General features: G+C 37.3%; 1 protein-coding gene across 1 annotated transcript in view; it reads left to right on the top strand.

Moving 5' to 3' along the window:
• The first annotated feature begins 7815 nt into the window (after nt 1–7815).
• Nucleotides 7816–17950, top strand: part of LMCD1 (LIM and cysteine rich domains 1) — a 62575-nt gene continuing 52440 nt past the window's right edge. Inside the window, exon 1 of the mRNA XM_032212137.1 lies at nt 7816–7995. Within this exon, the coding sequence (XP_032068028.1) occupies nt 7969–7995 (27 nt within the window). The 5' untranslated portion in view covers nt 7816–7968. The remainder of the gene's footprint in view (nt 7996–17950) is intronic.

Raw genomic sequence — 17950 nt, 5'->3', positions numbered from 1 at the left:
GGAGGGGGGGTTAAATTTAACAAAAGGCAAAAAAAAAGTACATTATGCTTTTGCTAAGTTGATCGTAGGGGTGGAGAAAAATAAAAACTAGAAGTCATCCTACAGTTTGCCTGTGTTTGAAATTATGAAGTTACTCATCTTTATAGTCTAAATTTTACTCCCCAAAACACAAATAACTAAATGCCATTAAAGCCCTTCATAAAGCATACTTATAAAGATCCCAGCTCAGTATTTTATTCGTTTTTGAAAACTATACAACACAACAATCGTGTACAAACATATGTCATAAAAATAAATTATGGAGTTCAAGTTGGTTGTGACGACATGCTAAATGAGTACAACTCAAAGGGATTAGCAACATAATCCAAGCAAGCTCAAATATTTGAAACATATTGCTCTGAATCATACAAATGACCATATCTGGAAACACAGAGGAGACTATACACTGGGTGTAGAAAGGACACGATAGCTTGGTTATTTGAAACGGTGATTATGTCGTGATTCATGACAGTGTCTTAAATGAAAGAATAAGATTTCTTTTCATAACACTATAATTCATGTGCAATTTTATTTTCAAAGTATTACTTCCCCATTGTACAAACCTGATAGCCGTGTTGAGCTAAAATCTATATTTGGATTAAAAATATTTAATTGAAATATATTATTATCAAATCAAAGTACTCAATCTTCCCAGCAAACACTATTTAATTTTGCTTAAAATGTACAGTGTTTGAAATTGAGCATATTTTATAATTATTATAAAATTATTATAAAATATAATTTTTGTCCTCCCTTTTAAAAAATGCATTATGTTTTCCACTAAACTGTTCAGACCCAATCTAGAATGAAATGACCTATAAATCATTTAAATGAACGAATAAATGGATGGATGGATGAATATTTCTTAGCACTGGACCCTAAATTGTCTTTCAGTGTTTAGAGATTAGGATTGCATAAATTATTTTAAAAGATGCTTCATCCTCATAAGTGAAAGGTCTTTTGGATCTATCCTTCAAACCAATAAAGAAACCACAAACAGACTGTGCAGAGTAGGAAATTGCAGTTTAATTATGTTTACTCAAAACTAAAGTCTTCTAATTTGAATGAGACACTTAGCACAATCCATTGCATGTTTCTTGGAAACAGATCACAATGGGTCATACAAAATGTACTTCACTGTATTTAATAAATAATTATAGCTTATTTATTAAAACATTGATTCAGTGCTTTCCCCATTGTTAAATTGCTTACAATTAAACTGTCAACAGTATATGAGTATAATTGCTTTTAAAAAATATTTTTAATCATTTTTTTTATTTTTTAGGAAACAGCATTTTGGAGGTAGCTGGCTATATAACAGCCAGAGAATTAACGAATGATCTACCCTTTAATCCTTGGTGGCAATGCTCCACAGTAGGAATCCCTACAGTAATCTCAAATAAAAACATCCCATTGAAAGTGTAGATGTCATAATGTAAAATTTTGTGTAGCACACAAAACATCAGAAATTCCTGGCATGAGAAGCATGCTGGTCCTCTCCACAGATCACAAAGTCTCAATAGATCTGTATAGAAAAAATTACATTTTCTCAGAAAAAATTGTTCCATACTGCTTATAGCTTCATAAACCAAACACAATATCTTGAACATGGTTCAATAGCTAATTAGACATTACAGCATAGGTATTGTATTTGCATCATTGAACAATCCAAATGCTTCCTCTTTTGATAGCTATAGTATCTGAATTACTCTGTAAAGCAGCAGTGTTCAAATCATCTTATAGTTACCAGCCTTTAGGTTTCCAATACATAGATCACTCTGGAAAGGCAATCCCAATTTAAAATAATTGCTGTACCTATCCTAACCTGTTTTGGAAAATACTTTGACCCCCTCGACATTGTAGGTGCCCCTCAAATATTGGAACATGATAGCACAATTTGAATATTTGAGGGGCTCCTATAAAAATGAGGGGGTCAAACTATTTTCCAAAGTATCAACAAACAAGTCAAGAAAGAATGGAAATGAACCAAGGAGAGTGGCAACCTAAAACTAAGGAGATGGGGGATGAGGTGGCCCCCTGCGCCCCATTTTTTGTCCCAGGAGGATTCAGGGAGGCCTGCTAACACTAAAACAGGGGTCCCACATGCACACACATGCACAGGGCAGGGCCTGCAGGGGGCATTACATTATATGTGTTGGCATTTGCGCGTGATAGAGCGCGCACACAAGCGTACTTTTGGCACCCAAGGGAAAAAAAGGTTCGCCATCACTGTCCTAGGAGGCTGTTTTATAAATAGTCATACGCACATATATTTGTTATCAATGAAAAGACTTGTCATTTTGTTGGTTCTCAGAACAGGAAAAAAATACAAAGTAAGAAAATCTCTAATGAATGTTTGGATATGTTGGCCATATGTTTGGAAATATTTCAATTGCTGTTATCCTTATAGCTTCAACCCTTTCTTCTTAATAAACTCAGAAAAAATTGTTTGTTCAAAAAGTTTAGATAAAGATTACTTAAGGAGTTTCATTCAACTCAAGAAGTTTAGGTAGAGATTAACACAACTGAAAGGAAATGAGATAGAAACCTTCAATTAATTATAATTATCTAAAGGGCTGTTACAAAGAAGAGTGGGATTATTTTCTTTTGTCCCAGAGGATTGGAACCATTGGATTAAAACTATAAGAGCTACAGTGGCACAGTGGTTAGAGTACAATACTTCAGGCTACTTCTGCTGATCACCAGCTGCCAGCAGTTTGGCAGATCAAATCTCACCAGGCTCAAGGCTGACTCAGCCTTCCGTCCTTCAGAGGTGGGTAAAATGAGGACCCAGATTGTTGGGGGCAATTGACTGACTCTGTAAACCGCTTAGAGAGGGCTGTAAAGCACTGTGAAGCTATATGTAAGTGAATGCTATTGCTATTGCTATAAGCAAAGAAGCTGACGCCAGGAGGAACTTCCTGGTTATATTAGCTGTCAGTCAATGGAGTACATTGCCACATGAAATAATACATTTCCCTTCACTGAGATCTTCAGAGAGAGGTCATCTGTCAAAAATGATTAGTGAATCCTTCATTAAGCTGTGAGTTGGGCTAGATGACTTCTAAAATTCCTTCCAAACCTATGGGATTGGTTATTTTTTTTTAGATATCACATGCAGTCATCCCTTGCTCCAAATTAAGATTTGCTATCACAGTGATTAAAGATGATTCTGTCTCAAAGCTAAGGCACAAATGCCAAACTGAAATGGGTTTAATCGCCTGAGATCATTCACAGCTGTGCTGCTGCTACCCTTCCAAACTCCTTGTCATTAAAGGATAATACTAATACTGATGGTGTTAGCTAGTTTGGTTAATGAAATGTCTGCCAGAAAACAACCAAACACAGAGAGCATCAAGGATCCCTCCTATGTACACCCAATCTATAATTACTGTGAACTTATGAATGGAGGGAAACTCTGTTGTTGCCACCTTAATCCTCGGGGGGGGGGGGGGGGGGACACCAACATTACTGCATCCCATTTTCACAACTTTGTGGATTGATCAGGCTAGTTCCTCCCCAGGTCTAACTAAACCCTGCCAAAACATCCTGTGCCTTGCTAGTTTGCTGCTAGATCAGATAAAATAAAAATCATTTCCACAAAACTGAGTAAGACAATTTTGTATATACTTCATTAGAATCTATATCTCTTGGACTGTTTCCTAGAAACTTATTTCAAACAGGCTGAGGAACAAAATGCCACTTTTTATGAAGCTATTTAAACAAATGGAGGGGGGAGGAGCCAGGCCCAAAATTGGTCTCTTATGTTTTCCTCATCAACATGTGAAAGAAATTTGAGAACGACCAAGCCATGTATTAAAAAGAAAAAATAGTGTGGTTTGAGTTAGGGTTTTTCCTTAAAAACATTAATACATAGGCTAGAGATTAGGAAAATAAATTTGTTCTCCTGGATGGTGTCCCACCTTTAAAATTCTTAGAAAAATGTATTTTGACTTCTTTTTTCCACCAGAGATAATTGGGATGGGGAATTGTTTATTTAAACAAAAAAGAAACAAGTCAATTTGTGGTCTTGGTTACAACATTAAAACATCACTCAATGGAAGTTAATATAAATATCTACAGTTTCCTCTGACCTTCTATTTTAAGCTCATAACTGTACAAACTAATGATTTCAAAATCAGATATTTTTCCAATTCTTCCTCTGCTTTGTAATGTTCCAATCAATAATCTGGACAGCTTTACATGTTTGAATTCTGCCAATATAGACTCTAATACAATAAGGTTGGCAGCAATTCTATTGGCCTCCCAGAAGATCCTTAAAACATGATTCTGTAACTGGTTTGAGGAACCCTTGATAGAATATAGCGGGGGTGTAAAACTCAAGGCCCAGGGGCAGGATCCGGCCTTTGAGATGGTTAGATCTGGCCCACGGGACCGCCCTGGAAACAGCAAAGGACTGGCACGTGGCCCTCCCGAGCTCTGTTTTCACTGGCAGAGGGCTGCAGGATGCTGTCACAGCCGAAAATAAAGCCTGGGAAAGCTCTGTGTGCCCCTCCCAAGCTCCATTTTTGCTGGCAGAGTGCTATCAAAACAAACTACTAGCAAAAGTAGCATTTGATAACACAAATGACATTGAGCTGGCCACACCCACACTGGCCACACCCACACTGGCCCAAGGTCGAACACAACCCTGTGGCCCTCAATGAAATCGAGTTTCACACCCGGGGAGTAGAGCCTACTAGATGGCTTTAGGATAGATAATTGAACACACTCTCTTATATGTGTTCCTGCCATACAGTTTTTTAAATATTTTATTTTATTTTATATCAATGGCGCTTAGATTTATATATTGCTTCATAGTGCTTTACAGCCCGCTCTAAGCAGTTCACAGAGTCAGCATACAGGTCTTAACAATCTGGATCCTCCTTTTACTGAAAAAGCAACTTTTCTTGGAAAGAGGTAGCTGTAAAAGGACTCCAGGCCACCAAAGAACACAATGGCATGACATCATCAAAGCTGACAACAGCCAGAGCATAGAGAAACTCAAGCAGTGCAATTTCAAAAGATGTGGAGAGACCTGACCCATAAAATCGCCAAGAGGTGGACCTGATTGAATGGGTAACGTCAAGATAGACAGACAGACAGATTTTTCTTATCATCCAAAGCTACTTGGGGGCAGGGAGATGTCTGAAAATATTTAAAAATGGCTGCTCTGCCTCTTCCTCTTTTTCAAGTTGAGACTTTATTCTCAGCAAAAGCTATGAAGTTTGATTTCCAGTGATTTTCCTATCCCTTTTCAAAATCTTACATTAATCACTTAAATCAATTACAGTTTTGTTAAGTATACAGACCGAGTAGCAAACGTCCATTACATTTTCTACCTACCAAATGCCTACTGTACTTTATCTCCCCAAGGGTTTGTATGTGGGTTTGAATTCAGAGTCTGGAGATGATTCCGTATTCACAGCCTCTTTGCTTCTTTATCCAACACTTCCTGAGGTGATCCTGATTGCAGTCTGAAACTATTAGATCACTCAGCAAACCCTAATTTGAAAGTCTACTGTACTATCTCCTTTCAATTCTACTTTAAGAACTCTGATCATCAGTATCCACCTCATTTCCCATTCTTGGCTCATGGAAAGTTCTAGAAACTTTGAAAGCAGACTCCTCTTCATCCCCATTAGTGAACTGCACTAAATCTCTGTGGCAAATGATCCTGTAAATGTATTTATTAAACAGTTCTATAAATCCACTGTAACATCTTACACACTGTATAGATTTTGGTTTGCAAGGTGCATTTACCAATTTGTTTCTGGGTCAAATTCAAGGTGTTGGTATTGATGTTTAAATCCCTTCATGGCATGGGACAGATATTTGAAAGACTGTATTTCCCCAAATTCATCTGCTTGTCCCACCAGATCCAGCTAAGCAAGCATGATGCAAGTTCCATCTTAAGCAAATCCTACTGTAAGTGGCAGGCCTTCTCTGCAGTGGTAAAGTGGTGGAATCTCTTATCTATTGAGTGGAGGTTGGCTTTATCACTTCCAAGCTTGTGGAAGTCCCTCAAAACCTGGTGTTGTAGATCAGTGTTTTTCAACCACTGTGCCGTGGCACACTAGTGTGCCGTGACATAGTGTAAGGTGTGCCGTGGGAAAATACTTCTCTTAGTAGTCAATATAGGCACAGAGTTAAATTTTTTAAACATTTTCTAATGGTGGTGTGCCTCGTGATTTTTTTCATGAAAAAAGTGTGCCTTTGCACAAAAAAGGTTGAAAAACACTGTTGTAGATAGACCTGGGTACCCCAGATGAAGTGGCTCTGCTATATTAACATAACTTCACCTTCTGTTTAGTATAGCTCAGTTTTTAATAGTTAGTCCTCAACTTAACAGTTCATTTAGAAACCAGTTACAATGGGACTGAAAAAAGTGACTTATGACAGTTTTTCACACTTATGACCACTGCAGCATCCCCAGTCACATGATTAAAATTCAGATGCTTGGCAACTGGGTCATATTTTTGATGGTTGCAGTGTCCTGGAGTCATGTAAGCAGCTTTTGCAACCTTCTGACAAGCAAATTCAGTGGGGAAGCCAGATTCACTTAACAACTAAGTTGTTAATTTAACAACTGCAGAGATTCACTTAACAACTCTGGCAAGAAAAGTCATAAAATGGGACAAAGCTCGCTTAACAAATGTCTTCCTTAGCAACAGAAATGTGGGGCTCAATTGTAGCGGTAAATCAAGGACTACTTGTAGTTTTCGATGTTTTCATTGTTAAATGACTTTTAAGTATTAACTTGTAACTTTTAAGTATGAACTGTCTGTGAGATGGACAGCTGTTTAATAATTAGACACTTATTCTCCATATAAATTTATTAGTCTCCCCTTCCTCAGCTGTCCTAAATACAGGAATCATTACATAAAACCTAACCGCAACACAAGGAAATGTTATCTGAATGATAACTTCTATGCCAAATTCACTTGGCTGAAATATTTGAAAGTATTTATATTTTAGTCTAAATATTTTATCTGTAACCATGTACAGATTTACCAAATGAAAATCATGCCATGCACAGGATGAAATAGGATGTATAATCTGTACAGTATCCACAGTATGTCTTAATCCTTCAGGGGCCAAAGGGCCCCTTTCTATTTTTTGCTGCAACAGTCCAAGCATAGCAACACTTATGGCATAATTCCTGACCAAATATTTTAATGATTTCCCCAAATCATAGATCATCCTTACCCAAACAAGCTTTCTCCAGGCTGGTTCCTCCAGCTCTCACTTCTGGAATTTTTCTTTTCCTTTTGCATTTTATTTACCAAAAAAATATATGTTACCATGGCTTACAACTATTTTTGGATTAGATAAAACGTTTGATTAATGCAGTGACTTCATCAGTTCCGTCGAGATAGGAATTTATTTTTGGATTTAAAAAGCTAATAATATCGCTAGCTCCGCTCCGCCCCCAGCCCTGAATGAATGAACTCGGCTGCTTTAGCACAAAGTCTCCCGGCCTGCCTTGTGAAAGGCGAAATAGGGATGCGGGGACTTTCGGCCTCCGCGTTCAGACACCACGTGAAACAGATGTGGCAGACGCCTTCCCAGCTGGAACGCAGCACCCACTCCGCCCTTTGCTCAGCGTGGGTTTCAAAGCAAGCCTTAAGGACCTGAGGCGAATGATTCGCTTCTCATTGGCTGGAAAAGTTAGAGCCGCTCGCCCGATTGGCTGCGGCGCTGTAAGAGGGAGTTGTGGGCTCCAATTATAAAAGGGACTTCGCTCAGAAGGGCCAGGAGATTAGCGCTCCGGATCAGAAAGTGGAATTCGTGGTACTTGCTGAATCCGAATTCCTCCTGACACCCCGCAACAGACAAGTCGCTTGTTAATCGCTGCAGCGAAGCGCTTTTGCTGGCGGCGGTCCGATTCAGCTGGAGGAACACGGAGGGAAGCAAGCAAGTGGGACCATGGATCTGAGTTCAGGGATTCAAAAAGTAGGTACTTTGCCCCGTTTCTTCTCCGGGGAGCCTTGGTTTCTCTTTCGTTCTCCCTCAAAGTTTTTAAAGCGGGACAGCTGCTTTTTTCATATTTGCGAACCTGTTCATTTGCAGGAAAACCTCATTGCGCTCAATGGGCATTCTTTTTGAACCAGCCTCTGTAAAACGGCGCAGCTGGACCTTCCTTGAGGAGCTGCCGTTGTTATCTGAGAAGCGAGGTGCCCAAAGTGTCCTTTTTTGTAGGTAGCTTATAATGCACTGCCTTAGACTTTATCCGGGAGAGTCAACATAGGTAACCGCAGCAGCTGGTACGTACGCTGCCAGTCTTTTCTACGTGTTACGTCTTTAAAGCAACTACCTGAGTTTGCTTATGTTATAAAACAGTAACCCATGAATAGATGGAAGCTGCTAATCGTCTGTTTAGTTCTAGACTTTTGACCTGGTTCCTGGACTCCCGGAGTGCTTGTAGAATGTAACCAAGGTTACAAAATGTATCATGCAAATTAGGCTTATTAAAACATCTTAGTCTGTTTTCCTTTAGAAATATGGGGAATAGAAAGCCATGAATTAAACATATGGCATTATAATAAGCACCCATATATTCACTTTACTTTTCCCCTTTATGCAATAATCCTCGGTAAAGAAATTCTGCAGGAATGGGCTGCAATCCTGTACACCTTTTTAAGTAAATCTCAAACTTTTGGTCTTGCTATGTTTGTTAGGGCTTCATTTCCAGGAAATGTGAACAGAGGGTTTAAGTTTTACACAGGATTGTTTTGAAATTAATATATGAAAGGATCTACAGCTGTGTTGCTCTGCTTCCTACTTCCTTTTCCTGAGAAACTGTTCATTTAACACAACTGATATGAAGAGTGAAGGACATTGACTCCACTGTTCACTTTTTGTAACCACACCCAAATAAAGCTGTATAAGAGGGATAGAAAAAAGTGTGGGAATGGGGGAAAGTGAAGGGATGGGTGATGAAAGAAAATTTAGGTAGAATTGGAATTAGTGGTGTGACAGGTGTGAGGTCAAATCCAGTAGTTGAATCAAGTATGTGATGAGAGAAATATCAACTGGGTGGTGAGAGATGTTATATAATGATCAAACAATGAGAGTTTTACCCAACAACCCAAGCCAGTTCCCAAAGTAGGCAATAGGCTAAGGTGTTTGAGCATACAGAAGTTGGCACTAAATAAACCAAAATCAGAATGAACTGTAATTTGATTTTCTCAAGCAGATTGTAAAAGTCAATTCAGCTAAACACTTTTCTCCTAGGAGTTAAAAAGTAACTGCAAAAAAGGAATTTACTTCCAAGTAAGTCTGCTTTCTAAAAACTTATTCCCAAAGCAGAGAGACTGGGGAGAAGCCTCCTAACTTTTACCATGGCTCCAATATAAAAAAATACAAATATAATTTAAGTAGAGTGAATTTAGTACTCAAAGGAGCTCCAACTTTGAAAGCCATTGCAAATAATTGTGCCTGGATCTCAGTCCAAAAATCTAGGGCTTGTATTCAAAGGGTAATAATGGAAATCCAAGGATGCAAAATTGTAAAGTTAAAGAAAAATGTAGTTAGGTTTAGGATTATAGTGATAGATGTGAATAAAGATAGAACTAGACAACAGAAACAAGTTTCCTTGCTAAACCCAAGACTCCTTTTTATATATTAAAACACTTTGCAGTGGAGCAAAATGCAATAAAATCTCTGTGATGTGTGCCAACTTGAGTTCTTACAAATAGTGTTAGTATTAGGCATAGGAATGTGCATGAAAAAAGCTGTTTCCCAGAGAAGTAGCATTTCCTTACTTTAGTTGAAAAAAATACAGAATAAAGATACCTAAAATAGTGAAATATAAGATGTCTAGACATTATTTACAATATTCTTATTGAAGAGTATCATTACAATAAAAACTAATACAAACTGAAAAATGAGAAAAAGGAGGAATAAAAGGACAAAAGAGGAAAATTGAGAAATAGGAAAAATGTAATCTTCATACTCTTTATACAAATATAAACAATAAATTTTAGTAATTTATCACCTTTTAAAAAAATGTCTTCTTCCCATTTCTCTTATGTATAAACAATTCCATAAAGCATCATTTCAACAGCAGAGGTGTCAGCAAAAGTTCTTGTAAGAGTTACAAGAAATAACAGACATATTTTAACCTTGATCAAATAAACCAATGTTATATTCCTCCCTTTAACTGTTAATCTTAATTTTTACTCACTTCAAATAATGTATAACTTGAGCTCTTTCCATTATTTCTTTGACTTAACATAATTCTTTAAAACTTTAACAAGCTGCATTTGTAAATGCAATATGGGAAATTTATCCAGGCCATTCTTATGGTTCGTTATTTAAATTATTCCTTTTAATTGTTAAAACATCAGCCAGTTTTCTTTTTTATGTCCAATGTAACACCTTTTTCCTTACTGTTCATGAGGCAAACCACTTGGTCCCAGTCTTGTGAGAAAGAATTTGTTTCTCTTCCATAACATCTTATAGACACAGGATATCTATAAATGAAGGTATTTCTAAAATTAATTTCAGGATCCATTGATCAAAAATATCCTTTAATATGTCTAATATTCAAATACTTTACTTCATTCTGTAATTGTAAGTTGAATGCAATTGTTCTTTTTAATTGTAATCGTTCTAGTGATCTTATTCTAGTGATCTAATTGTTAAAATCTTATGGGAATGATTCTTTGTAAGTAATTTCAAAATCTTATTTCAAATTTATTTGGACTCATAGTCAATTTGTAACTTTCTAAAATCAAGTGTTTTAATCACCATTTTATAAGTTCTAAGATACCCCATTAAAGACCACTGTTTTGCAGTCTCCTCACAAGCAGCTTTATGAAGCATTTGTGGGCAATCTCAAGTTCTCTCCTTGTCCTGAGAAGGGGTATCAGAGAGCCAGTCTACTCTTTTTTTCTGCAATCATTGGCTCTTCTCTTCACAGAACTATGTTCATTCTGCTATTTTTTCCCAGAGGTCTGCAAGCTTAGATGCATTATTTATGATAATCAAAAGGATGGTTTCATCTTTTAACTGGATAAAATATACATGCATGGCCAGGGTAAGTCCCTGTTTGATCACCAGAAGGATGAAACTATGCATTAGTCTTTTTGCATTTGTTATCCATAGTTGTAAGGCAATGTGTGCCAAACACACATTGAAGGTTGCATCGTGGTTGTGGTTGACATCGGAAAGGGTGGGGAGTATGGCCAGAGTGTCAGTGACCAGCTCAACATCACTCATGTTGGGGGCACCTGTGGAGCCCTGAGCTCTTGGCCCTCCCAAGCACCATTTTCACTGGCAGAGGCACTGTGGGCTGGTCCTTTGCTATTTCCAGGGCAGCCCTGCAGGCTGGATGCGGCCCTTGGGCCTTGAGTTTGACACCCGTCTTGTAAGGGGTGAAGAAAATGAAACACTACCATTATGAAAGAATAAAATATTAAATCCAAGCCATTGTATCTACAACTCTCGGGACCTAAGGAAAAAGTGGCTGAAGCCAGGTTAAGGCACTCAGAGAAGGTTGTAGAAGAACAGTTTATGCAAATATTGCCAGGTCCAATACATTTTTGTATGCATTAACATCACCCCAAAATGTCTACAAAAAATAGTTTCCAGTACAGCAGCTGAGAATTATATGGACAGAGCTATCCAAACACCCCAGGGATTTACTATAGTAATAAATACTGACTTCATAGCCTGCTGGAAGTTGCTAAGTGGAAAGAAACTCCTGTAATAAAATTAACTGAAATAATGACCAGAATAGCTGAAAAGAGGCAGGAAAAAGAAACAATAAGAGATGAGATACCCCCTCTATATTAAAAGGAATAAACTAATGAAGTGATTTCAGACAAGAATAGAATAACAGAGTTGGAAGAGACTTTGGAGGTCTTCTAGTCTAACCCCCTGCTTAGGCAGGAAACCCTACACCACATCAGACAAATGGTTATCCAACATCTTCTTAAAAACTTCCAGTGTTGGGGCATTCACAACTTCTGGAGGCAAGCTGTTCCACTGATTATTCTCACAGTCAGGCAATTTCTCCTTAGTTCTAGGTTGCTTTTCTCCATGATTAGTTTCCACCCATTGCTTCTTGTCCTGTTTTCAGATCCTTTGGAGAATAGCTTGACGCCTTCTTTTTCTGGCAACCCTTGAGATATTGGAACACTTTATTTTTAACTAGTAGTTTACAATTTTGAGCAAAAAACTTAGCACGAAATTTTTCATCATCAACATTCGAGAAGCCATGTATTAAAAACTTAAAATAGCTGGTTTGGTTTAAGGTTTTTGATATAAACATGATTAATGCATAGGCTAGAGAAAAGGAAAGATAGGGTCATTATCCTGATCTACTTTTAAATGTCTTGAAAAACATTTTAATTTCATTTTAAAAACAGCTTTGTTGTTTGAATTAATTTTTCTGTTTTCTCAGTGTGGTTTCATATTTGTTGCATCTTTTATTTATTTTACAAGCCTTATATGCCACTCCCATTGAAATTAACACAATGTTTTACATACAAATGTCTAAAAAGGATTAAACAATGAAAGAAAAAGAAAATAAAAAAACAATATAATCCTCTTGAACCAGGATATTATCAAATCATAAACTTTATAGCTACGTACATATTTTCTTAAGGCTTGTTGTTGAAAGCAAAAATGAACCATTTGGACTGTTATCCCTACAAAATTTGATCACTTTTCCTCCCTTAGAAAGTTGGTAGGAAATTTATTTATAAAACAAAAGGAGAAAAAAATGGCTATTTAATATACACATCTGTATTTACCAATTTTTTAAAAGGTTCATAAATTGTATTTTCCTTAGTGTAATAATTGCTGATAATTTACTGAACTGTCTGTTGCAAGGTATGCAAATTCTTCGGTGACCAAAGGACCCTTTTTTATTTTTGGCACAACTGTCTAAGCATAATTATGTCTATGGCATATTCTGGCCAAGTATTTTAATGATTTCCCCAAATCATAGATCATCCTTAGTCAAACTAGGTTTACTCATGCTAGTTGCTCCAGTTCCCACCTCGTTCTTTTCTTCTCATTTGCTTTTCCTCTGGAGGAAACCAAACAACAGTTACCATGGCTTCATTTTTTTTAATTACATAAAACATTTGATTAAAGCAATGACTTCATCTTTCCACCTAGATAGTAATTTATTTTTGGAATTAAAGATCTAATAACGTTTCCGGCTCCCCATCCATTCCTTTCCCCTTAGTCTTAATGAATAAACTTTGTTGTTTCAGTACATTTATCAACCAGCCAATGAAAGGTGAAATAGGGATGTGGGAGTTTCAACCTCCATGTCAGACACCATGTGAAAAAGATTTTCTTTATTAAATTTTACATGCTACCTATTTCACCGATAAAATAGCTCTAGACAGCAGATATGGTAAATGTGTTCCTCATCTGGAACTTAGCATGACCCTGCCACCGGCTCAAAGGGTTAAAAGAAGCCTAAGGACCTGAGGGAATGATTTGCTTGTCATTGGCTGAAAAAGTTAGACCCACTCATCTGATTGGCTGTGGAGTTGTGAGATGGAGTTCTGGCCTCCAATTAAAAGGGGTTAATTCAGACAGTGAAAAGGTCATTGGTCTGTATAAGAAAGGATTACATTGTAATACTTTCCCCCAGCACTCACAAGAAAGAAGCCGCTTCACATATTGGAAGTGACTGAACAAGAAAGGGAAACAGAAACATGGATCTAAGTTCAGGGATTCCAAATGTAGGTACCCTGTTCCATTTCTTCTTCTCCTCCCTTCCCAAGTTTCTCTTTCATTCTCCCTCAAAGCCTTCAAAACTAGTTTTCTCCTTGAAACCTGCCCTTTTATGCAGGAACACCGCTAATTATGATCACAACAGAACTTGGAATTTTGGTCATAAGTCCTTGTGGTTGTCACCAAATCACCATATGCCTGGACTCTATTCTACAGTCATTGTTACAATGGTTTTTAATTGAATCAGATAGTCGTCAATCTAAATCCAGTTGATCCAATGGGTATTTTTGCCAGCAAACAGCAAAATAGTCATAAAACATGGTCACATGATCTTCAGACACTGGATATTGTCATAAATGTAATCCAGTTGTCAAGTATTCAAAAAGCAGTCACATGATCTTGAGAGTGGTGTGGTAGTTGTAACGTTCGAGGATAGGCTGTAACTTTTTTTTCAGTCATAACTTCAAATAATCATTATGCAACTACTTTTAAGTCAGCATTGATGTTTGAACATTATATAACTTGGATAGCAAATTTACACAAAGATTATAAAAAGTGTTGATATTTGGAGATAACTTAGAATGCATATTTATATAAAGACTATACAGGAAGAGTTTAAGTCCTTGGTTTTAACAATATAATTTCATTTTTCTTCCATTAATAGAGCTTTTTACATTTGTCTAGTACTGTTTTGGAAAGTGGGCATCTTATAGATCTGATATTTAGAGGGGACAATACAAGGTCATCCGTGTGGAAAATTGAACTAATGTAACCAAAGTGGAAGCTAAGTTGGAATTTTGCTTCCAAAGAGAAGATGATGATGCCGTAAAATACTGTCTAGAATGTAAATGTAATAGGAGTGTGCAACCTTCTTTATCCAAATAAAATGAGAGGCATCCTAAACATCAAATGACTAGGTAAACAGTAATGGGAGTACTATTAGTGTTGGGTTAAAATAACCTGGACGCCACCATAATGGAATGAAGAGCAGGGTGAGAGTTGGCTTGAGAAACTTGTCATAAGGAGTTCTTAAAGCCTGTACCCTAATAGTCAGACTTGAAATGATTATGCCGTAAAATCAGCTCCACAGCTGGCTTTGTGTTGCATCTTGGCCTCATAAATTCAGGCTGTAGCTGGGTTTGTATAACACAGTAAGCTAAAGCAGCCAGTTTGTGACTCAGTGTGTTCTACAGATCCCTGCAATTTGAATAATTCAGTGAACCAGGAGTAAGTAACCCTGATTAGCCTGTTGTGCAAAGAGAATTTTGAACTCTGTTTATGAGCTTTAACTTGCAAACTGTAATACTTTCAAGGATAATGTGATGTGGTCTCTATGCAGCTAGCTTTTGGGATAGGCTAATTATGTGGCTGTTCTTCAAGTCAACATAACTTCATGGGTACATTCAGTGCAAGAAAGGTTGGCCTACTCCAGCACAGGAGCATTAATATGTATGTCCTAGAGAAGAGAAATTTGATGCTCATCTTACCTCCCAATCCTTCCATTTTTATACTAATGCCAATTATTACACCACTATCAATTTGCCTCCCTGGGAATATTAAATAGCTTGCATCTTTAAATGGACCTCCAAGGTGCCTTCCAACTCTTATTCTGCTGTTCTGTTGTTCAGTAACAAGAGATTGGGGCTTCTTAAATTGTTATTGCAGGAATAGCCACAGAGGAATGCTATCAATGGCATCTTCCAGTGATATAGTCTGTTAAAGAAGGTACAGAAAGACATGCCAAATTTAATTTTCTGTATGAATCAAATGTAATAAAAGTTGGCTTTGCTGCAAAGGCCATGGAATAAAATTCTATGGAGTGGTTAGTCTAATTGTCAAAATTGGGTTTTCATCTCATAATATGTGTGTGATTATTAGCTGAGGAAATTCCAACCCTTTCCAGTGTTGGCTACACTGGAAAGTCAAATACACATTCTGGATGAAAACAGTGCAAACCACTTCATTAATACTTCTAAGAATATTTCATGATTTTTTTACTCCTCACTTGCAGGAGTCAAGCTTAACTTGAGAGTGTGTTTATCTTTTTTTAGAGATCTGAAGAACATTAAGCACTATAAGTAAGTTTTATATGACAGGATAGAGTGAAATAATATAGACTTCAGCACAGTGAATGAGACACATAGATAGCACATAAAGTTGTTATGGGGTGTTCCATAGTCAATATGACATCTGTCATTTTAGTAGAGAAGGTTAAGAGAAATATATCTAAGAGCTGGATTATGAGAAGGAAGAAAAATAACAGATATCTTCAGCCTTCAAGAGAGTTTTAACTTCTATCTGCTTCCTCCACTTCCATCAATACCATCCTATTTCTAGTCTTAGAACTTTTTTTGTTTTTGCTTACTATTCTTGGGAGGGAAGGTTCTTAAATTGAGGAAGGTGATATTCCTTTCAGGTAAATGTTCATCAAATATAATAGTTCTTGCATAGATATACTGAGTACTGGAAGTTACAATGTTTCCCAGTGGTAGGTTGGGGATTCCGTTCCAACCGGTATGGTTGGAACGGGCTTGCCGGCATCCACATGGACGCTCATATGCATCTTGGCATTTCTGTGAGCCTCCGTGATGCTCCAGCTGCTCAGTGGAGTGTCGCACAGTCCCTGTATGTGCTGTGCGTGTGCACAGAGGCGCTGAAGGTGTAAAAGGATAGTAAGCGAGGGCGGGTGGGTGGGCGGTATCTGGTGCTCCGGCCTGGCTCTGGTACACCCGTCCCGGGGTGTACCGCCTGCAACCCACCACTGATGTTTTCCCCAAAATAAGACCTGGTTTTATATTACTTTTTGCTCCAAAAGATGCATTAGGGCTTATTTTCCAGTTAGGTATTATTTTGGGGGAAATACGGTTCTAAATGCATCTGTCTGTCTGACAATCTTAACTGGGGCTTATTTTTGGGGTAGAGCTTATACAGTATTACGAGCATCCTGAAAAATCATGCTAGGGCTTATTTTCCGACTGGGTTTCAAAGACATTTGGGATCTCCTTTGTCTCCATGAGGTACTCATTGCTTCCCCCCCCCCATGTGTGCTGTAAAACAAATAAGCACAGGAGTTAAACGGGATTAAAACAAATAATCACAATTTGAAGTTCACGGTAATGGCCCCTTTATCAAGTTATGTAGCAATGTTTAAATGTAGCTAATCTGTCAAGAGAAGACTGAAATACAAATGGAGGCAAAATATTTCACCTTACGTGTCTTAAACCTAGAAGCAAGTGGAGTTTGAATAGATGTTAGAGATGTGCACAGACCAAGAAGATATGATTTGTTTCAATGCTCGTATAGGCTGAGCAGTTTCCAGGTTTAGTACATTTCTAAGGATTTTGGTTTTTTTAAGTTTGTAAAAATATTTCTTAGTTTAGGTGAAGTTTATTCTTGTGTAATGCCCAAGTCAGCTGTGCTAAATAACTCCAAGATATTTTGCCGCATTTTGTACTCTTGTCGCTCAGTTTTTAGAAGGCTTGAAGTGCTCTTATAGGAACCATTTATCACTTTGATTTCCTTAGTGCTTATGAGATTGCTGCCTGGCTACTTGAAAAACACCCACCTCCATGAGAAAATTTTAAATTATCTGGTATATCTAATTTGAGCATTCAGTGAAAGTGAGCAATTTCCAACCTTTGTATTACATTTGGAGAAGGGAAAATCCCCTTACTGGTTAACTTTGTTTAGTTTTAATTATGAAAATCCAATCCCTGATAAAAATCTGAGTGATTCTTTCAGTGCCTGCTACTAAAAAGAAGTCAGCTTTGAATTTTGACACCACTTCTCTTCTCCAAAAGAACAAGATCAAACAAGATCATAAACACACAATTCCCTTATGCTGCCAACTTCCCTGCTTGCTCATCTAGGAGTTGTCTGCTGCCACTAAAATGTATACAAGATAGAATCGCATGCATTTATGCATATTTTGTTATAGACAAATTTACAGAGTAGAGGCCATATTAAAAAAAACCCACAGGACCAAAGAAATAACGAACTCTACATCTGTTTCTCCCATAGAAATGCATCAATATATATATATACATACATACATACATACATACATACATACATACATACATACATACATATATATATATATAATCTGCAGACTCTAGGCACATCTGGCCCATTTTTCAAGTCAATGTAACTCTCCTGTAATAAATTTTGTTCTCTTCAGTTTTCAAAGAGTTACATCCAGCCTAAT

The sequence above is a fragment of the Thamnophis elegans genome, chromosome 2 (assembly GCF_009769535.1).
Source record: "Thamnophis elegans isolate rThaEle1 chromosome 2, rThaEle1.pri, whole genome shotgun sequence".
Lineage (NCBI taxonomy): Eukaryota > Metazoa > Chordata > Lepidosauria > Squamata > Colubridae > Thamnophis > Thamnophis elegans.
This window is presented reverse-complemented; position numbering and strand designations above follow the sequence as displayed.